The 22,576-nt window shown below is 41.5% G+C and overlaps 1 protein-coding gene across 1 annotated transcript in view; it reads left to right on the forward strand.

The window, feature by feature from the left end:
- The first annotated feature begins 4,646 nt into the window (after positions 1-4,646).
- SERINC1 (serine incorporator 1) overlaps positions 4,647-22,576 on the forward strand; it is a 21,909-nt gene continuing 3,979 nt past the window's right edge. The window contains exons 1-9 of the mRNA XM_088443115.1: positions 4,647-4,810; positions 11,243-11,404; positions 11,514-11,707; positions 12,040-12,119; positions 12,863-13,000; positions 13,223-13,392; positions 14,110-14,200; positions 14,298-14,439; positions 21,447-21,674. Of these exons, the coding sequence (XP_088299241.1) occupies positions 4,772-4,810; positions 11,243-11,404; positions 11,514-11,707; positions 12,040-12,119; positions 12,863-13,000; positions 13,223-13,392; positions 14,110-14,200; positions 14,298-14,439; positions 21,447-21,674 (1,244 nt within the window). The 5' untranslated portion in view covers positions 4,647-4,771. The remainder of the gene's footprint in view (positions 4,811-11,242; positions 11,405-11,513; positions 11,708-12,039; positions 12,120-12,862; positions 13,001-13,222; positions 13,393-14,109; positions 14,201-14,297; positions 14,440-21,446; positions 21,675-22,576) is intronic.

Here is a 22,576-nt window from a genome sequence, read left to right on the forward strand (position 1 = left end):
GCCCAATCCTCTTCTATTTACATCTCTGACTTTATCTCCCTTCACACTCCCATCCACCCACTTCACTCCACAAATGCAGGCCGCCTCTCCTCCCAACTGATTACTTCCTCCCACTTCTGCCTCCAAGATGTTGTCCATGCTTCTCCTTGCCATTAGAACTTTTTCACTCTCCTTATCAGACTTTCCACCTCTCTACAAAACTTCAAATGAGCTCTGAAGACACACTTCTTTATCAAAACCTTCCATCTCTCATCGTAATTCACTGATCCATGCTCCTCACATGCTGCCTGTCCCGTGTGTCATTCTTCTCTGTCTGAAACTCTCCTTTAGATTGTAAGCTCTCATGAGCAGGGTCCTCTATCCTGCTTTTCCTTCCCTCACTTATACCATCAGATTCTGTTGCAGGCTAACTTCAAGTCTCCATTTCACCTGGTTTAATTACAGAACCTGGTAATTCATGTGTCCCGAACTAAAGGAATGATATGGCAAGCCTATTTATTAATAAGTTTGTTTGTTCAGATAAATCCACATAATGTGTAGAATAATATATTTTCAATACCTAATTAAAAAAACGTTTAATTACAGAGGTCCCCATGCGGTTGATCCTGTGTATTAATTTTAATTAGATAGGGACTAATGCTAGAATTAGTAAATAAAGTGTTTCTCCAAACTGCCTGGACATGAGATTTATTACATACTAGCTGGGATGCCCAGCGTTTTAGACTGGAACCTGAAGTAAACCTGCAGCATTCAATTTTTTTTTACTTTGTCCTCACCTATAACCTGGATAACTATGCAAATTAGGAATAAATGACAGTGCAGGCAGGTGCATTCTCATACTGTTAGGAATGGGGTACATCAGGAGCAGACTGACTTACAGAACAGAAATCAGTATAGCTTCCAAAATCACTTGAATTACAGAAATAACTGCAGAACAGAGGGGGTGATTCAGCTGACGGATAGGTTATCGCAGCTTCTAACATGTTAGCAGCTGCCATAGCTGTAATATGGTAATGCAGCAGGAGCGTCAGGCCTCCTGCATGTATTACTGATCTGAGTTGTGTGCAAGGATGCAGCATCGGATCATCTGAGATCCATTCAGCCGGTTGAGTGACCATGGGGTCACGCAAACCAGCTACTACAGATGAGTAAAAGAGGCCAGGAAATCTCTGACAGCTGACAAAGACCCTGGCCTCTCCACTCCCCAATGGCGGCTACACTCCTCCGTTTTGGGATACGGAGGGTGGTGCTGCCCCCTCCCCGCCCAGAAATGGCAGCAGACGGTAAATTACTGAAAGTCTGCTGCCGGATTGTGTGCGGGACCGCAGACTCATACTGCATATGCACAGTGCGCCTTAGGTGCATGCGCAGATTCCCAATAATCAGGAATCTGTGTGATCCCTTTCACTGCGTCTGCAGCTGAATCACTCCCTGAAATCACTCTGTAGAACAACATTGAAGACCATATCTAGCAGGACTGCCATCAGGGGTGAATGCTGGGACTGGAATCCCATTCCAGATCGAAGATGGCATGTCTGCAGTGGCACTGTTTAGCTGCAATTAATCTCCCCTGCTGTTTGTAATCTCCGTATGTTAAGCTTTTGCCGAGATCAAAGATTGTGGACTGATTATGCTGTCTGCCACAGTCTGAATGTCTTGAGTGCTGAGCTGTTCATTAGCCTGCCAGGCACTCTGCTAAGATCCTGGGGGGCGGCTGTAAGATGAGACAGTGAGTGAAATGATAATAATGCACACTGTTTAATGTCAAAGTTTATTACGCAAACACTGGCTGACTAACTCCATATTTCATGTATGCGGCTGTTGGAAAAGTGATATAACACAGCACTTTGGAAGAGATGAGAGTGTGACAATATGTGTATGAAGCCAGCCCCAGAACCTGTGTAATTTAAGAGTGTCCTGGTTTTATGGTACTGTGTGACAGTGTGTGGCTTTGACGAAGTTCAAAACTAGGCAAAAATCTAATCCTGGTCAAACTACACCACCATGCCAAATTTGGTGGAACTAGGTACAAAACTCTGGCCATGCATAAACAGACAGACCCCCACACATGCACACACACACACGCGCACACACACACTCCTTTGCTTATTATATAGATGTTTCAACCTCTGTTTGATGTTATCTATGGATGTTGGAATTTTTATAATTTATATATATATATATATATATATTGCAGGGGATTAACATCATGCTAGCCTTCCGGGAGGGAGCTGTTTGGCTTTCATAGCGGGGGGCGTGGCCGGGCAGATGATACATCATTGGGGGCGGGGCATGACAGCGCAATTGCGTCATCGTGGCCCCGTCCCCTCTTCACAATGCCGATGTTAATGTAATTTTGAACCAGGGGGAGGGGCAATGATGACACAATTCAGTGCAAAACGCATCACCCCCCCCCCCGCCGAGATTTATACTGTAACTACAGGGGGGTGGGAGCGGAGGGTAGGCAAGTATGATTAACATATGAGCAGAGATTTAAATGTTTTTAGCGCTCTGGTGAATGGGCACCTGACGGGGCAATTAAATTTGTGCTCCATTCGGGCAAGGATAGCCACGAGAGCACAAATTTCTGCTCGCGCCTTCCTGTGGTGGTGAGCAGAAATGTGGGCCAGCCAGGGCTTTAGACGGGTTTGGTCATTTTACGTAGTTAAACCCAGTCTATTTGGGCGGGATATGCGCAATAAGGCAATGGCAACCAAATTAAATTTCATTTTTTGCGATCAGGTGCAAGAAACCAATTGAATAACCCTCATGGAGTGATGGGCTGAAAAGCATACAGTCATAGGAATATCTATTTCCCTTGCGATGCTTGCAAATCCATCTGTCTGGCATTCACACACACACGCATTGGGCCTATTCAGAGATGTATGTGAACCTGATGTTAATGCACATCTCCAATGTTTTTAGATCTGCGCAGGCTGTGATCTCACTTGCAGCGCACCCAAAAGCCTCAGCATGAATGACATGCTGCTGGTGTTTGTGGGCGGCAAGTAGCAGAGTCAGGAAGCTTTACAGAAAATGGGGATCTTGAGGAGGGGGCAGCAAAGTAGGTAAGTATAGAGTATGCCATGTTCATGTCCGTTGGAAGCAAAAACATAGCACAAAGGGAGCTGCAACTGCACTAAAAGAATTGGCTCACCCCCTAAGTTGCAAAGCATGCACAGTGTAAAAACATGAAAGTTTTGCTCTGCAAAAAGGCATAAGTTCAATATTGCATCAATACCTATGTGACTTGCAGGTTTTGTGTGCAAAAGGCATTCAAATCAATTAGCCGCAAGGGAGACGAGTTGCTGTTGCAACAGCACAGAAAAGCTGGCAATGGTAGCTGAACTCGCCCCCTCCCAACCCAATCTCGCTCCAGACTAGCATTTTTTTTTACTTAGCTCTATGGGGCTGCTACAATAGTTGTACTTAGTCGCTAGGCAATTTGCCTCACAGCTAATTGAATCAACTCCTTAACGGATTGTCACAAATACCTACAATCCAATTATATCAGGAATCTAAACTACAGTACATTGTATCGAAATTTTCATCTCTAATGCTGGGCATTATCTGTCAGATATCTGTCCAATCTGGATGGCTGGAATAAAAACTTGGTAATGTATGTGAGCAAATGACAGTTGATCATATGGTCTAAAACACTTGAAACCGGACAAAAAACAATGGTTCAAATTGGTTAAATTTGTGTGTTTTAACCAATTTGTCTGATCGACCATTTTTGTCTCTTTTCCAGTGTTTGTGAGCAAATGGTCGATTGTCATTTGCTCCAATACATTACTAGATTTTCATTCCAACCAGCCAGATTGGACAGCTATCTGACAGATAATTGTATAGTGTATGCCCAGCATAACAAATGATGGGTATGTCTTAAAACACCTGAGTTACATAATACATACCCTCCAACATCATCCCTTTCACCAGAGACAAAATGCTCTGCTCATTGACTTCCCACTTAATTTACAATTGGAGCCATCTGTGTTGAAACACCCCTTTTATCAATTCATCATTTCAACACAGATGACTGCATTTATAAAGTAAGGGCTCATTCCAATTGTCTGCGATTTTCTCGCGGGTGCGACAACAGCCACATTTGACGACAGCCCAAACTCGCAACAAAAGTGCTCGCAGCCTCATGAGGCTCCAAGGAAAATTGTGCGAATTGGGGCTCAGAGTGTGCCGCGAGGAATGCGAGATGCGGTGACGTTGCTGGCGTTTTAATGCCGTGGCAACGGCAACTTGCACCCTTTGCAAACAATAGGACTGACCCTTAAGTGGGAAGTCCAACAGGAAAGCATTTTGTATCTGGTGGAAGGGGTCATGTTGGAGGGGTCTGATAATGGATGTTGTTCTCTGGAGATTGTAAAAATTCCAGTAATGTGCAGAAGAGAGCTGATGTTAGTGCTATAAATAATAATAACATCACTGTAAATAATAATAATCACTGTGATGTAACATGTGAGTCACAGCCGGCACGAGAGACCCAACTGAACTACTGCGGTTGTAGCACCGCGGCCATTATGTCATAGCCAGATGCCTGCCAATATAACGGAAATTCAGGCTCTTGTAACATGGCCGCCAATCAGCATAATGCTACATCTCTTATTAGTACGTTGTACATGACGCCCTGGGGCGGATATCACAGAGACGGAAGTGACAAAGAGCTGGGTCACCGCCCAGAGCCTCCTGTCTGGCTTGTTGTAAACAAGGTGTATTCGCGAAGGCTCCATTTTTACCGTGTGACAACGACGCCATCATGGGGGGAGTCCTGGGCCTGTGTGCCGCCAGCAGCTGGGTAATCACTGCGGGGGCTTTGTACTATGGGTGGGCTGCGAGGGGATGTGCAAGCCCAGGGAAGGGAACAGCTGATGTCTAATAATGGGAGCTGTGACGATGGTATTGCATGTATTTGGCAGGTCACGGCTTGGTAACAATGATATTCCCCTCTCCTTCTGTATCTAGCAGCCTCTGTATGCTCATTGCTTCCAGGAGGGTCTTCCTTAGAGTACATCTGACACTGCAGCAGATTGATAAATTACCATGGCTATAATCTTTAGGGTCAATCCTATTGGCTGCGATGGTCTCGCGGGTGTGAGTCATCATGGCAACAGCCACACTTTATGGCAGCCTGAAATCGCGCAAAAGTGCTGGCAGCTCCATAGGTCTCTGAGCAAAATTGTGCAAATTCGGGTTCAGAGTAGGGTGCGAGATTCGCTGCCGTTGCCGGCGTTTTAATGCTGTGGCAAAGGTAACTTGCTCCCTTTGCAGCTAATTGCATTGAGCCCTCTGGGGTCAATCCCATTAGGTGCGATCTCGCGTGTGCAAGACATCGCGGCAGTGGCCGCACCTTACGGCAGGCCGGATTTGCCTAATATTGCTCGCAGCCCCATAGGGCTCTGCGCAAATTTATCTAGGGTCGGGTAGCGGTTTGAGATGCTGTGCCCTTGGAACGGCACTTCGCACCTATTTGGATTGACCCCTTTGTCTCTTGGTAATGCTGCTGACCGTAACATGATTGCATTTGTAGGCTGAAGTATGTCTGGCTTGGTATATTGCACTTATACTTACTAATGAGGTTGTGCACTGATGTGTACGTTGTATTTACCATTCTGTTGTGGCTGTTACTCCTAACTGTTTAACGGTTTTTGGAGTGGGAGCGAATTCAGAATCACGCACCCTGCAGTGCTGTTATAAACACAACCCGGTGTGTCATCATGACACGTGCTCACATGTTTGATCTGCATGTATGTCTGTTTCCTGTACTGCTAATTGCACATAAACTGTCACATGACATCGCTGCAGCCAAACAGTCTGCTATGTGGCAAATCAGATAACATCATGTATTTGAGTAAAAGAAAATATTTTATTGACTAGGCCACATCCCATACATATTAGTGTTTATTTACAGTGTTCATGAGTGGTAGCAGTCAGATAATTCCAATGATTTTGTAGCTATTTAATCTATTTAGGAAGCCAAATTTCACATAAATAATGTGGAAATGTTAGTTTCTGTATTATTTAAGTATCACAGCTATGTAGGAAATTAACAGAGAAAATAACACAATTATCTTCTCAGTTAATGCCCGACTCCTACAACATTGCATTGTAGAGAGCAAACCATTGTTCTCTACAGCATTTTCTGCTATTCAGCAAGCAGAATAACATTAAGTAAAAACTTGCCTTCTATAACTCCATCTGAAAGTAGTGAATGAGTAACGGCCTTATTTCGGCTGAAAAGTGCAGGGACATATGGCTCTCTTCCTACAGTATCAGTCCGTGCAGGTGGCTAAAACTCGTCCCACTCTCTTCCCCTCATGTGCCGATCATCATTAGTTTGTACTGCTCATATAAAATGTCTCTATAAATATAAAAAACAAATGTGTTTACATGTGAAAAAAAAAAAATTCATATGTAAACACATTGTTTTTTATATTCATAGATATATGGGCCTTTATGTTAGCGTACTGGCCCGTGTGCTCTCCTCAGTGACGCATGTGATGATGCAACGATGCTGAAAAGCTGGGCCAATTAGGAGGTGCATGGCCGACCTGAAGTTGAAGCATGCGCTATGCAAGATACAGAAGTCCGTCTTTTTAGACATCCGAAAACAAGCCTCCGGTTACTTTGTAGTGCAACCACTGTCCCTGTAAAGATATTTCTGCACAGCAGCGTAAATTAAGTGAAAAATGGTAATAATCGTAAAGATATTGGCTGAACATATTCGACAAGAGAAAAGAAAAAAAAAAATGTCCCCCGGCACACTGCAATAGACAAGCAATAAGATTTGAATACTACATGATAATAGAAATGATAGATCGTGGTTGCATATATTTGCAAAGATATATTTAAGCACCGGGCCACGTCAAGGCGTCTTTGTACCAGGGTCCCTAATGCTACATCATAATAGCACCCCCTTTGTGTCATATAATTTCATAGTTGTGCCACACAATAGCACATACATTAGTATATCTAAGTTGGGAGCCAACTCACCTGGAGGTACTCCAGAATCCTCCGAATAGCACTGAATGAACCAGCACACCCTCCTAATGCTGGTTCATGCCTCTTAAAACGGTTATTTAGAATGGTTGCTCCAATCAACTTAATAGTTTTCAGCTGTGCCCAGCAAATTCTGCTGTGCCCTGTGATGCACTTCATAGCTGTTTAGTATATACAGTGTATGTGTAAAATATATATATTAAACTAACACTACATATCAAGCCGATTACCATATATACTCGAGTATAAGCCGACCCGAATATAAGCCGAGGTACCTACTTTTACCCCAAAAAACTGGGAAAACGTATTGACTCGAGTATAAGCCTAGTGTGGGAAATAGCAGCAGCTGGTTGTGCCCCCAGTAGTAATTCCCCCTGGTTGTGCCCCCAGTAGTAATCCCTCCTGGTAGTGCCCCAGTGGTAATCCCCCCTTTCAGTGCCTCCAGTAGTAATCCCCCCCTGGTAGTACCCCCAGTGGTAATGCCCCCTGTAGTAATCCCCCCCTGGTAGTGCCCCCTGTAGTAATCCCCCCCCTGGTAGTTCCCCCAGTGGTAATCCCCCCTTTTAGTGCCCCCTGTAGTAATCCTCCCCTGGTAGTGCCCCCTGTAGTAATCCCTCCCTGGTAGTTCCCCCAGTGGTAATCCCCCCTGATAATGCCCCCTGTAGTCCCCCCCAGTAGAGAGAGACGTGACAAGAATAAAAAAAAAAAAATCACTTACCTGAAACTCCCGCTCCTGGTCCCGCCGCTGTCCGCTCCTCCGGCCGCTTTGCATGGGAGAGACGTCGTCATGACGATGTGTCTCCCATCACCCACTGCGGGAGCCGGAAGATGAGGGGGTACTTTTTCAGCACATTTTTTTGTGCTGAAAAACTCGGCTTATACTCGAGTATATACGGTAATCAAAAGACTGGAGCTTTTCTTTGCTATTAAACGAATATCATACTGTATAGAACCAAAGTACTCACTGCTGCTGGCAGTAGAGGGGTGGAGCAGCCAATGCACTGTGGAAGGAAGCAGGAAGATATCACGGTCTTCACTGCTTTTTCTACTCTCGGTTGACATGAAAGTGGACATAACGCTACTAGTGTTCCTTCTAGCTCCGGCGGGAGGCAGGGCGCCGGAGCTAGAGAGGGCATGCACGCCCGCGTCCGAGAAGGGGGCGCGGTCATCGGAAAAGGGGGCGTGTCTATAAGATGCGTCCCCTTTTCGTCACTCTTGGGGGCGTGCCCGGCACTTACGGACACGCCGGGCAGCCCCCAAGCCCTGCAGACAGGGAGAATAGATGCCGGGCGCATGCGCCCGGCGTCTATTCTCCGGCGGTGACCGGGTCACCGCATGTTTCTCCACCCGCGGGACACTGCGTCCCGCGGGTGAGAACGGCTCCCGCAGGCTGTGAGGGCAGGGCGCTTTTTGCCCTCCAGCAGGAGGGCAGGGCGCCGCGCCCCGCTAAAACAGCCTAGCGGGAACGCTACGCTACCCACAGATGCTGTTAGATTTTTAGCAAAAGTGATTTCTCCACTGTTTGAATGTTGTGAAGAATAATTTGTTGACTTCTTCAGCTTAAAGGTTGGAGAAATGGCTTATGTATGAAAAATAAATACCTTGTACTCTTTTTCAGAAATGGGGGAAACATCCAGTGGGTTTTGTACAATTACTGACAGCCTGCTTTAAGTCGAAGGCTTACTATTTTGGCTGTTTCTTGTTCTGTATTTATTAACCATACTCAGTGTCGAACTGGCCAACATGGCTACAGGGGAAACCCCCGGTGGGTCCCACTGCCTGAGGGCCCACCCCATCTTCTAGGGATCAGGTTCCAAACTGTGCTCTTGAATTATACATTATATGTTACATTTTACTGCACAGGTCTTTGGTGTATTTTCTACAATGCATTGCTGTTATTAATCTGGTACATTATCATGCATGAACTAGTAATATTTACTAAATATATATTCTGTAAGGGGCCCAGACTTTGCACTCTGCCTCTGTGGAAGGCTGGCCACACCCCTTCGTATGGGCCCTTATCACTGCATTCACCTGGTGGGCCCTTCATTCCCCAGTCCGACACTGGCCATACCACTGTGTACAGTTCCTCCAGTCTGTTTACAGCACTCTTATTATTCAGGGAAGTTTAAACCTTCAAACTTCCCTAGTGTGATGCATGGCAGAGTCTGATGTCTTAAGCATTTGGACATAAATGAAACTTGATATAATAATTTAAGATGACGTATGAGAGCACCTGCTTTTTCAAGGACAAATTTAGGATGTAAACCTATCACGTGGCTCTTCAAAAACTGTTCCAATCCCAGCACCAGGCAGTCTTGTTATAGTATCCCTTCTGACTGCACTCATATAGTATTACCTCAGTACCAATTGGATGCATGTTTGTTTTTTGTCCACAAGCTGATCTCCCTTATGCAATGTAGTACTCAAACAGGACACCTATTCTATACCTTACAGAAGAACCCAACCCAAATATAAAATGATACGTTTATATCCACTTTTCTAACTAGTCCAGTGTCTGAGGACTAGCCTTATTTGTAATGTCAGGCACACTCTAAGCAATATGTCAATTGATTCCGCGGATTGGAGCGGCATATTGGCCAGTGTGTACCCGCGCGCCATCGTTGGCAAGGCCCATGCTGCCGAATGCAGCATTGCCCCCGCATTCGCTGCCGGCATCGACAAGCGTGTATGCACTTGTCGATGCTGGCACCCTCCGGATCCCGTCTCTAACGAGGTCGTTGTAGTGCCTTTAGACACTTGCTAATGCCACCTTTTCAGCTGTCAAGTTTCCAAGCAAAGAAGTTTGATATTTTGATCCTCTGACACCTTTGATCTTTCTTGTACTTAAGTCTTCCTTTTATAGCTTCATTCCTCTGGGCTTGTGGAACACATTAATTCATTTTCATTCTAGCACCCTCTACCTGTCACATACCGTACAGTTCCTCTTTTTTTCCTCTGGTGTCACTCTCTGCTATGGTGCTTCTAGCACACTCAGCTGATGCAACAAACTGCTGATATACAGACCAGTGTGTGCTAGAAGAAACAGAGCAGAGAGCGACACCCAAGGCAGGAAAGAGGAACTGCACAGGTTGTGACAGGTGCAGGGTGCTAGAATGAAGACTGCATTAATCATGGCATATACAATCGTGGTGTGTTGGTGCACTACTCAAGTTTGGTCGTCTATTAAAGTAGTGGGAGCTGCACAGTTATGGAGGTAACTGACCTCCAGAGTAACAAGTAAGGGGATATGGAAATAGGTGAGCACTTGGCTTTCATTATCCCCTAATTAAACATGGCATGTCTGAAGATGAAGAGAGAATGTTACATTTCCAAATAACTACATGGCTCCCATCTAATTGCTCATTATTGCTGTACAGTCTCATTATTATTTAGCCTATTTCAGTCAGGTTAGCTTGAGTAACCATTGCAGTATCTAAGTAAAGATGAGTCTTGACATTAAGGGGGGAATTCAATTCAAAGCGATGTTGAATAGCCCCGGGTGGGAGCTCCCGAAGCTATTCACTTCAACGCGATGTTTGGGCGGGCTAAAGGATTCCTTCTCGCACCTCCCTGGGGATGCGAAGAGATATTCGCCAAAAGTGCCTGCTGCGATGCTGTTTGCCGGCTTAGTGTGGCGCTAACAGCTGCGCTGCCGCCACTTTAGTTGGAGAATGCCGTTTTTCGTGACTAAACACCCAGGTTGTCGTGAGAACCAGCATTCTCAGACTTAACAGCGTGCTGAATTGAATCGCTGCGGGAGATCCCTCCCGGGGCTGTTCAGCATTGCGCTGAATTGAATTCTGCCCTAAATGGGAAGTTGTGTTCTTTTGGGTGGTCCTGTTTCTTTCTTTTTTTTTTTTAATGAAGGGCTTTACAACGAAGTAGCATTAAAACATTTTTGGTGTGGTATGAAAAGTCAACACCTGCATGTCGACCGATGGACTTTGTCAACAACCAATATGTCAACATGGTTAAATGTCGACACCAGAAGGCTGTTTTGTTTGTTTTCTTACTTATTTTAGCCTAAACCTAACCCTAAAAATAAGCAAAAAAAAATGTTGACTTTTTGAACATCTCAACAATTTACCCATTTAAACCTTTGTATATCCTATTGTTTGTCTACTGTCTGTGTGTGGTTATATAGTAGTCCTAATTGTAATGTTCATAGTAGTATCTCCAACATTGAATGTATTTCTACATCTAGTGATACTCCATATGTCTTCTTTAGATCCCTTGCCTTTGCGGTAGTGCACCATGCTTGTTGTGCCGGTGCTGCCCAAGTGGGAATAATTCCACAGTGACTCGACTCATCTATGCCTTCTTCTTACTACTTGGGGTCGGAGTTGCTTGTGTGATGTTGGTTCCAGGAATGGAGGAACATCTCAAAAAGGTCAGAAAGCTGTAGAACGACGTAGTGTTAAAGTCCCATTGATGTATTATTGTAATTGTGTGTTGGTGTAATGGTCATAATGCCTATCTGTAATGAAATTGTGTTGCAGATTCCTGGCTTTTGTGATGGAGGAATGGGATCATCGATCCCAGGAGTGAGTGCTCATGTCAACTGCGATGTGCTGGTCGGGTACAAAGCTGTGTATCGTGTGTGCTTTGGGATGGCCATGTTTTTCCTCCTCTTTTCTCTTCTTATGATTAAAGTGAAGAGTAGTCAGGATCCACGGGCTGCAATTCACAATGGGTGAGACATTAATTTCTAACAAACAATATATCAGTATATTTAATAGGATGTTTTTATTTCATTTTACCAGAAGTATAAAATGTGATTGCTAACAAGCAAATAATATAGCTTATTAATTGTAACTGTTCTTTTATTATTGCATTTGCAATGTTTTTAAATATAAAAATTAAATTCTGTAAACAATTTTATATTTTTTTGAACAACACTTGTCCTTATGAAGGAAACTCACCACATTTTTTGTCCTTTAATCGTTATATTGTGAAGGTGTAAAGATGGTATAGATGGCAATGAAATTATTTTAGTATATGATAGAAACTTTTCTTTATTTGCAGTCTCTGGTTCTTTAAGTTTGCCGCAGCCATTGGAATTACAGTTGGTGCGTTTTTCATTCCTGAAGGACCCTTTACAACAGGTGAATTTTGGCAGCTATGTGTCACTTGTATACATATATAATGTCTTATTGAGCCAGGTCTTGTTATATATTTCATTAGTTATCAGCAAATCCACTTAGACATTTTACACACTGTATATAGTGTTTCAGCGGGGCGCTGCACCCTACCCGATTTGAAGTCGCTGAAATGCGCCCTGCTGAAACAGCCGTCCCCACCCGCGGACCACAGTGTCCCGTGGGTGGGAAAAGTTCAGGTGAAACAATCACGGGCGAGTGAATGGGCGCCATGCGCACTGCATCTATTCACACTATGGAGAGAACTTGGGGGCAGCCTGGCATCTCTGTGAGTGCTGGGCACGCCCTCTACAGTGATGAGAAGGGAGTGTGCCTCAAGGACATGTCCCCTTTTCTAGTGACCACGCCCCTTTTTCAGGCACGCACTTCTGTGATAGCTGCCCTGCCCACCCTAGAATGAACACTAGTATATCATATTCCTGATGCCATGTGGAAGTTCTGTATTCGAAGAGACTCCATATGCTCTAAATGTGCTGTTTCTGGATGTACCTTTTAGCATTTATTGTTAGATTGTGCAGCTGTGCCCAGGGTCTGGATACAGGTGTGGGTTATTTTTATTTTATTTTTTTTCCTCTTTTACAGTCAGTTTTCAGCTTCCCCAGTGTACTCATATTTGTTTCTTACCCTAATCTGCATCTCGCACTGCGATTTCCTCCTTTTTTTAGTCACACTTTTGTTATTGATTTCAGTGTGGTTCTATGTTGGAATGGGAGGAGCATTCTGCTTCATCCTCATCCAGCTTGTGTTGCTGATTGACTTTGCTCATTCTTGGAATGAGTCCTGGGTTGAGAAGATGGAAGAAGGAAACTCTCGGTGCTGGTACGCAGGTGAGCCATGCTTATGTAATACGGTCTAATGACAAGTGTTAATTACTTTTTTTTTTCTTTTATTTGAGCCTTACTGTTGTATACTTAATTTGGCATATGCAATAAGAGCACCACATTAAAATGTGACTCTTTAAAATGTGATTTTTTTTTTTTTTTTTTTTTTATGTGTTTTTTTAAATCCTCATTTATTAAATCCACATTATATAATATCTGTTTCCACAGCATTGCTGTCAGCTACAGGCATTAACTATGCATTGTCACTGGTAGCTGTAGTGCTATTCTATGTCTATTACACCCATCCTGAGGGCTGCACTGAAAACAAAGCTTTTATCAGTGTGAATTTGCTTCTGTGTATTGGAGCTTCTATGATGTCCGTTCTGCCGAAGATCCAGGTATGTGCCCCTAAGCTTGCTGGCTGGTAGAGGCATGTTAGTTCGGGTAAACTATAGAGGGCTTCTTTTACATTTTTATTGCCTCCGATTTGGTTCTAAAAAAAAATACACTGAATGGGTTGACTTTGGAAAACACAGTGATGCCTATAAATGCCTCCAAATAGAACTATCATCTTATTAAGAGATGTAATCTACATTTTCTTTGTATTTCTTCTTTAATGTACTGGAGAATACAGCATCCACAATTCTAGTTAAAAAGTATGCTGATCCCTTGTATGCTCAATGGCTTTAATACTTTTGTCCATGCTTAGTGTTCCTTCGGGAAGCAGAGATCTAAAATATCCCAGAACTCCTCTTGATGTCTATGCTGCTAAAATTCAGGCAAAAAAAAAAAAAACTCTGACCCTTCACCCAAGAGCCACCTTGACGGCCCTAGTCCTATACCTGATAAGAGAAAACAAAGGGCAGTGTTTTTGAGCCTCTTCCTCAAATAGAGGATAAACCCAGGAATATTTTAAAGTATGGCTATTTCTGGCATTTGTATAACCTAATTCCATGAATGCTTTGAACAGGTTGGCTTTTTTACTTGAACCTTACACAGCTGTATAAAATAGTCCTATGAATAAATGACAAATGCTCCCCATACCTGAGCCTTGTTAATGTATAATAAAATAATTCAATACATTGCATGTGTCTGCATTTCTGCTTCTGTTTAAGGAATCTCAGCCCAGATCCGGTCTGCTGCAGTCTTCTGTGATAACCATTTACACCATGTATCTGACTTGGTCTGCCATGACCAACGAGCCAGGTATGCACATTTACATTGGTGTTACATTTTTGTTGTTGCATTAATGAGCACAGCTTTGTATACACATTTCACTTCTCTTTCCCCCGATGTCTCATAGATCGGAAGTGCAATCCCAGTTTGCTTGGCATAATTGGCTACAATACAACTACCACTCCAGGGCAAGTTCAGGTAGTGCAGTGGTGGGATGCTCAAGGAATCGTGGGACTTATTCTCTTCCTGCTCTGTGTTCTGTACTCCAGGTATGTATGTGTGTATGTAATATATACGAGAGACAGATTGTTGTTGAAATATGCCAAAGGTACTGCCACTAAAGGCCATTTAGGAACAAAATTTATGTGCACCAAACTTTCCTGGCGAAACGCGCGTACTCCATTGCTCATAGTAGCAGGATCCCTTGCACACACGTCCTTGCAGCCTCTTTGATTTGCTCAACTTACAGGTACTTTTTCTATTGCTCTATAGCGCTCTCTCATTTGAGTCTCTAGCGCTTGACTCCCCTGCAATGCCTTTGGTATCAGGGGAGAGATGCAGCTACCATCTCAAACAGCAGAAGCGCTTTCTGTTGATTCAACTGGTTTACATGTTTGTCACGCTCTCATCCCGTTTGATAGACAGGGGAAAGTAGAAGTGACTTTGCGTCCCTTTATTCCAGGCTTTACTTTCTACTAACACTCGGTTTAAGGCATTTATCCAGGTGACTGATTACAAATCCAATGATCATGAACCAATGTCACACACAGATTAAGGCTCATATGTGTTAATTATACTCTATATATCCAAGCTGGTTATACTTATTGCTGGTACTACTTATCTATGTTCCCACAACGGCAATTAGGATTTACCTATTATGTGTTTCCAAATATTTTTGTATACACATTAACCCTTGACTGTATTTGTGGCCTGTGCTAACTGTGAACACTAATCTCCTAGTACAGTGTTGGCTAACCTTGACACTCCAGCTGTTATGGAACTACATAACCCAGCATGCACTGCTACAGTTTTGCTATTAGGGCATGCTAAAACTGTGGCAGGGCATGCTGGGATATATAGTTCCACAACAGCTGGAGTGTCAAGGTTGGCCAACACTATCCTAGTGTGTATTTAATCAGTGATTTATTCACTTTCACTATTATCATTCAGTGATCAATTGGCTATTAATACAGGTTTCACTTGTTATGACTGTTGGTACTTAAACCTTAGACCACGCTAGACCCAGGTGTTAGTGCATATATGCTAGTTACATCTTATATACTATTAGCTGCCAAATCTACTACCTTAACTAGATAAATGTACTCAGATCTATGATTTTCTCAGATGAGGCTCTAAGGCTATACCCAATTAATGATATTTACACTTATTTAGATTCCCCTATCAATGTGTATTAAATCATTTAAATTCTATTATAATAATTTTGTGTGTGCTTTCCAGTCCTTTTTGTGACTTCTATCAGAGGACTTATCTGTTTGGGGTCCTTCTGATATTTTCTCCTTATATTACCTTGCTCAAATATCTAGATGGTTGCTAATATGTTGTAATATCTAATGATATTTTCTGTATTTTCAATCTCTTTATTTCATTTACAGTAATTGTATATATTACATACCAAACCCTATATTCTATAATATTTTGAGATTGGACTGCATTTATCTAATCTATGACAATCTGTTTTTCTGTATGCAAGGTTTACATTAATTATTTAGATCCTGATTCTAAACTGCTAAGTTTTGCAGTGTATTGTAATCACTTTTTGAGTGTACATAATGTCATATGTTATTTAGAACCTATTTGTAGGTATTTTTACGAGAGCTCTATTTTTAGGTATCATTAAACGTTAAGTTTTAACTTAATTCATTATCTCATTTACAAACTATCTTTACTACTTTTCTCCAAGGGTGCCCTGCCCAAGGTATATTTGTCCTTTTCTGATATATTTTTTGCTCTCTGCATATAAATATTTAATTTTTCTCTTTCATGTGTTTCACACAAATTTTGCGGGTGCACCACCAACCCAGAGTCGTCCAATAAATTGTATGTTTGGGATGGACCTCAATGTTGGTTTATTATAATTTCTGAACATTATGTCCTGGTAGTTATTTTTCAGATATTATATTGAACTTGTGCGGACTCTTATTCTTTTACTCCTGACTTGATTCGGTTGTGCCCTAGTTTGTCCTAATATTACAATTGGGTATGTTGTCAGGTATTGATTTTTGTTTAGTGATGATTGGGAAATCTTAGATATCTATTATAGAATATTTCACCTTTTTTATTTGTAAATTTGAGCTCTGAAAATTTCGTATTTATTAGTATAACTTACACTTTTTTTTTTTTAAATAATGTAATTTGAAACCTACTACATTGACTATTTTAGACAAGTGTATCTTAATAAGTACTATTTAAATTTTTTTTATCAACTCCCTCATTTCCCTCATATCCTTTTCTTACACGTTTCTGTATTTTACACTTATTGTATCCATGATACCTCTTATAGCCTATTGTATTTCATTGGGCCTATTCCCCTGATTTAAACATTACCTCTTTTTACATCACCAAATTCTGTGCATGTATTTTTTTTTTTTGCTTATAGATTACTGTTCAATTCAGTCTTTCACATGTCAGTAATGTAAAAACTCCAGAATACTTTTACAGGTCACTGCTTAGTTGTAACCCCCTTAGCCTTTCTTTTATTTTGCACTTTCACAGAATTGTGCACCTATTTTATGCCGGTTCATTACGGAACCTAAAGGTGCCCATCCACTAGGCGAATAAATAGAACGATAACGCAAACGTTCATTAATCGTTTGCAAATCGTTTACAAAAATGTCTAAAACGACCAGCGATGTGTGCTCCTGCTGGTCGTTTTAGACATGGATCATCGGGCAAACATGCTGGACAACCTTACGATAACGTCAGGTTCAGCATGTTGGCAGATGATTTGATGTGCCTACACTGAACGACTGCTCGTTCAGTGAAGGCACATCAGACTTTTTACAATGTCGTAATCATGCAGTCATTTTGAAGTCTGCTAGTGGATGGGCAGCATAAGTTAGGAGCTTGACTCTATATTGAAGAAAATGAATAAGGTGCTAGTATATTCTATAATGCTGTACAGTAGAGACATGATGTAAAAGTTTAAAGATGGTTGTCACTAACTTACTGTAGTATCGACTTTTGTGTTAGTATTCATAACTATTTTTGTTTTTAGAGAAAAACCATGGCTTAATACCAGTGATCTTTAGATGCAGTCAGGACCAAAGCTACCAATAGCAGAAAATATAAAAATTACTGCAATACAGAGTATACAGCCATGGCCAAAAGTTTTGAGAATGACACAAGTATTGGTTTTCACAAAGTTTGCTGCTTCAGTGTTTTTAGACTTTTTTCTCAAATGTTACTATGGTATACTGAAGTAAAATGGCAAGCATTTCATAAGTGTCAATGGCTTTTATTTACAACTACATTACGTTTATGCAAAGAGTCAATATTTGCAGTGTTGGCCCTTCTTTTTCAAGACCTCTGCAATTCGCCCTAGCATGCTGTCAATCAACTTCTGGGCCACATACTGACTAATGGCCGCCCATTATTGCCTAATTAATGCTTGGAGTTTGTCAGAATTTGTGGGTTTTTGTTTGTCCACCCGCCTCTTGAGTATTGACCACAAGATCTCAATCGGTTAAAGGTCTGGGGTATATTCCTGGCCATGGACCCAAAATTTCGATGTTTTGTTCCCTGAGCCACTTAGTTATCACTTTTGCCTTATGGCAAGGTGCTCCATTATGCTGGAAAAGGCATTGTTCATCACCAAGCTGTTCTTGGATGGTTGGGAGAAGTTGCTCTTGGAGGATGTTTTGGTACCATTCTTTATTCATGGCTGTGTTCTTAGGCAAAATTGTGAGCCCACTCCCTTGGCAGTAGTGAGCCCTTCCGAATACCCAAACATTGCTCATGTTAACATTGTTCTGTGTTTATGCAGTGTCCGAGCTTGCATACCAATGTATAAATAAGTAATTGTTTTGCTAAAACGAGTAGCAAAAGATTGAGTATGGCCAGCCCCCACCATCACTTGGGAGTTGTAAGGAGTGAAATATATCAAGATTACTGTGGACCCTGACAATACTTTTGACTTACAGTTGTTTCATAGGAAATTAACTTGGAGCGGACTTCATTTTTTTTTTTTTTTTAAACAAACTGCAAAAATTGCTGCTTGTTAGTCCATACCTTTTTCATAGTCTGTCCAAGACTATAATTCTATTGATCACATTAGTACAGTAACAAAATAGATTGGAATATAACCTCCTCAAAAAAATGTTTGTCACCTTGGAAGGCATCAACGAAGACTGATTAGGAATGGATAAGGGATGACCATGTAAAATTATAAGCTCAGCAACTGTAAATACATTACATTAACATCACTAGAGACAGTGACCATGATCTGTAGGAGCTGTCTCATGGATCTTCCCCTTTTTAGGAATTGCCGCTATTAAGGGCTCTGTCATTGAGTGCGGGGAAAAGATCCAAGAAACTACTGGAAAGGGGCAGGTGGATAGAAATTTATTGCAGACTACATTTTACCACTTGTTGGAAAGACCATTGAGGCCATGGGCCTTAGAGGTAGGATTAACAGGCAGGTAGGTAGCTATGGCATCTACAATTTTCTCAGCAAGAAATTTGGCTTCCTGGAGCTAATTGGCATTCACGAATAGTCTAGGGTAACACCATAGTCAAAATACTTTCCAAGCCCCATCTGACTAATATATACAGTCCTAACCATTATTTGTAGGTAGTGTTAAAAATAACCTCCTTAGAGAAATGCCACATTGTACACAAGAGCTCTTAGGGAACATAGTTGTCGCTGCATTTAAAAAAAAAAAAAAAAAAAAATGATTTAAGGAAAGGTTGCCAATAAATGTTTTCCTAGTCTAGGAGATCTGTATGGGTGTAAGTGTGCCCCCATTCTTATATTTAGGTATTCTCGCCTTTCTCTAGTTTCCTCTCTAATGTAAAGTATAAGACTTGGCTATGTGTGTGATTTTATATCGGCAAGGGGAAGAGATCCTTCACTTCAATTTAGAGAGGAATCCAGATTTTTATGGCGCCCCCTCCTGTAAACTTACCTGGAATTGTTTCTGTGTCACATCTGTCTTGTAAACAGCTTTGCACTGTTTGACTCCCCCCTCCTCTATATGTTTAAACATATTTGTGTGTTCATAAGACTCAAGTTTTCTGCCAACAGCTAGAAGCCCCTCCCGAATTAACTTTTATGAATTCCAGTTAAAAGACCAATGGTCTGAATCTACATGTCCCTACCATTTGTTAATGAGAGCGAGACCAATAGTGAGTGAAAACAAAACACCTTTGCTCATATTCAGCAGAAATTGCCAGAGAAAGCCGTGTTCTGAAAAATCCATGGTCAATTCATGGAAATTGTCTGAAGTGATGAAGAATGACATAAATTATTGTATCTGAAGGTTGTCTCTGTTCTTATACACCAGTTAGTGAAAATGCCTGTGCTTGCCCAGAAAGTAATATGGTATCCAGAAATTTGCCTAAGTGGGACCAATTGCGATTCAAACAGTCCCTGAGAATGTTCGATGTAGAGTTAACAGAAGTCCCATGCATCAGCAAGCCTGGCTGATGTTCCCTAGGAATGAATCAACTCAAAAAGAAAACCTAGTTCTTTTGAATAATAAATGGGACATGCCTCTAGTGTATCTGGCATACAATTCATATGCTACACATGCTGTTCTCAGTGTCCTCATCTTCAAGCTTCTCAAATGTCACTATTAAAAGTTCTTTACTCAAAAGGGCCTTAAAGTCTAGGCAGTGGTTTTTATTTTCAAATTCTGTCCCTAGCTTTCCATAGAAGAATAGCGTTTTGTCTAGCAAAGAAAATCTTCACGTCAGCAATGCCTAAGGATATAATAGGTTAGCTGTAATTGGGAAGGGGAAGTGGGTAAGGAGAGAGAAAACAAAACAAGTCACCTGTGCAGAGAAACTAAAGTACAAAAAAAATGTAAAAAAGGTATCCCTAGCAAACATATAAAACATTGCACTCAAAAACATGGTCCGCTTAGTCAAGTATCCAGCCATCTCAAATTAACATGAGCTCCCAAAGAAATATGCAGAATCACAATCCACCATCTCGTAATCTACCAAAATGCAACATCAAATATGATCATTACCATTCAGTGCTTCTTCATGAATAACCTAAATGAAGGTCCTCTGTCTTAGCAATTGGTAAAAATAATATGCAATAGGGCTATGACATTGTTGGATGTCAGGGACCCTTGTAACTTGGTACAGTGGAACACTATTAAAAACAGGTCGTCTAGTGGGGACCCTCTGGTTCATTTCTACCCCTACCAAGAGGGAGAATGTGTCTGTCATTTAAAAAAAATTCCATCCATCATTCCTGAATCTATTTTTGATATCTTCTATCTTTTGAAGATCCTTTGTTTTTGTTTTGATCTGGAATTTGATTTGGTAAAAAAATATTAATTTCTTTCTGTCTATATATCTGTGCTGTGTTTCTGGATATTTTGAACGTCTTGCCTCCAGGACATTAAGTCAAAATCAAACGTAATGAACTTGGATACAAGTATGTTACAAGACTCTCTAATAGCTCTGAGTACCTGCCCAAAATGATCTGGTAGCTGACCAAAATGGTGAATTGGAGCAAAGGGCCACAAGGTCTAGGGATCGAATTGTGAATGGGGTGCCTCTGTAGCCATTTTAAGAGATGTAGGTTTAGGTAAGGCTAATTGAAAAATCGGGAGCTCAGAGGATGAAGTCTCACAACTGCAACAATAATAAATATGTTCACTTTTTTTTTTTTTTTTTTTTTATTGTTAACTTGTAAAAGCAATAAACCGAAAATATCATGTACTGCAGCAGTATTGAAAACCTCTCTGCTTTATCAATGATTAAAGTCAATGGGGGAAATTTGCATTAAGTACTGCCTCAGGGCTAGTCACCAATGTGTGGTCGACTTTTGTAGAACTATGCTAGTACACAGTGGCATGCAGAGAGCAATTTAATGAATTTTCTTATTAATCAGAAATACTTTGGCATTCAAGAAAATGCAAGACAATACAGTTCCAGTGTCAAAATTTTTTTTGTTTTGTTTTTGCTATATCTCCATTGTCTTTTTTTTTTTTTGTCTGTTATTACCCAGTCTTCTTTTTATACTATGTTTCAAATTGCAATCTGCATTTATTATAACTGTTATGATTCTTTGTGTACTCAGTATTCGAACTTCATCTAACAGCCAAGTGAACAAGCTGACTCTAACCAGTGATGAATCCACACTGATAGAAGATGGGAACAGGAGTGAAGGCTCTCTAGGTGATACTGAGGATGTGCACCGTGCTGTGGACAATGAACGAGATGGGGTTACTTACAGCTACTCATTCTTTCACTTCATGCTTTTTCTGGCATCGCTGTACATCATGATGACTCTTACCAACTGGTACAGGTGGGTTCCCCATTTACAGACTGCAGGGGATGATTATGTAGTCTATGCAAAAATAATTTAGCTGAATTGTCTCGTGTGTGTGTGTGTGTGTGTGTGTGTGTGTGTGTGTGTGTGTTTTTGTTTGTATGTATATATACAAGGGCTGATTGGAAAGTATTGAGACTGATTTGTATTTTTATTTTTTTATTCACAATCCGATGACGCCACAGGATCTGAACATTTTGTATTTTGCAAAGTAGCAGCCTTCACATTCAGTACATTTTTTTTTTTTTTTTTTTTTTTTGCAGCGTTTCAACAATGGCTCAGACGTGTAGTAGACTGTTTTGTGACATCAATTTTAGTGTTGCAGCTGTGGCATTTTGACTTGATCATCTGTTGAGAACTTCTTTCCACGCAGTTGTTTTTTCAAGGTTGGGAATGCCCAGAAATCACAGGGTGCCAAGTTCGGGTTTAAATTGAGGGTGTCCCAGTGCTGCCCCATTAATTTCAGTCGCTGCCAATGCAACAGCAGCAACATGTGGTTGGGCATTGTCTTAGAGCAAAAACCACTGTTTATTTTTTTTCAGCAGATGTGGTCTTTCCTTCCTTATGGCTCTCCACGCAAGTGGGTTTTCAGGACTTTTGCATAGTGGTCACCATTAATTGTCAACGGGAACCCAGTGCTGTAGGATCATACCATGCGCATCAAAGAACAGCAGAAGCAAGTTATAACCAAGATTATATGCCGAAGGAATCACTCAGAATTTTTTTGGGCGGAGACTAGTTTGTGTGTTTCCATACACTGGACGTGTTCGGATCCTGGATCACACGTCACAATCGATGTAAAAAAATCTGGTATTCTCCGACAGTCATACGGTGTTCTTGCATGATTCAACTTGTCGTTGTATCTGCTCTTTTGTAAG

Source organism: Taudactylus pleione, unplaced genomic scaffold, assembly GCF_031769625.1.
Source record: "Taudactylus pleione unplaced genomic scaffold, aTauple2 ptg000326l, whole genome shotgun sequence".
NCBI classification, from domain to species: domain Eukaryota; kingdom Metazoa; phylum Chordata; class Amphibia; order Anura; family Myobatrachidae; genus Taudactylus; species Taudactylus pleione.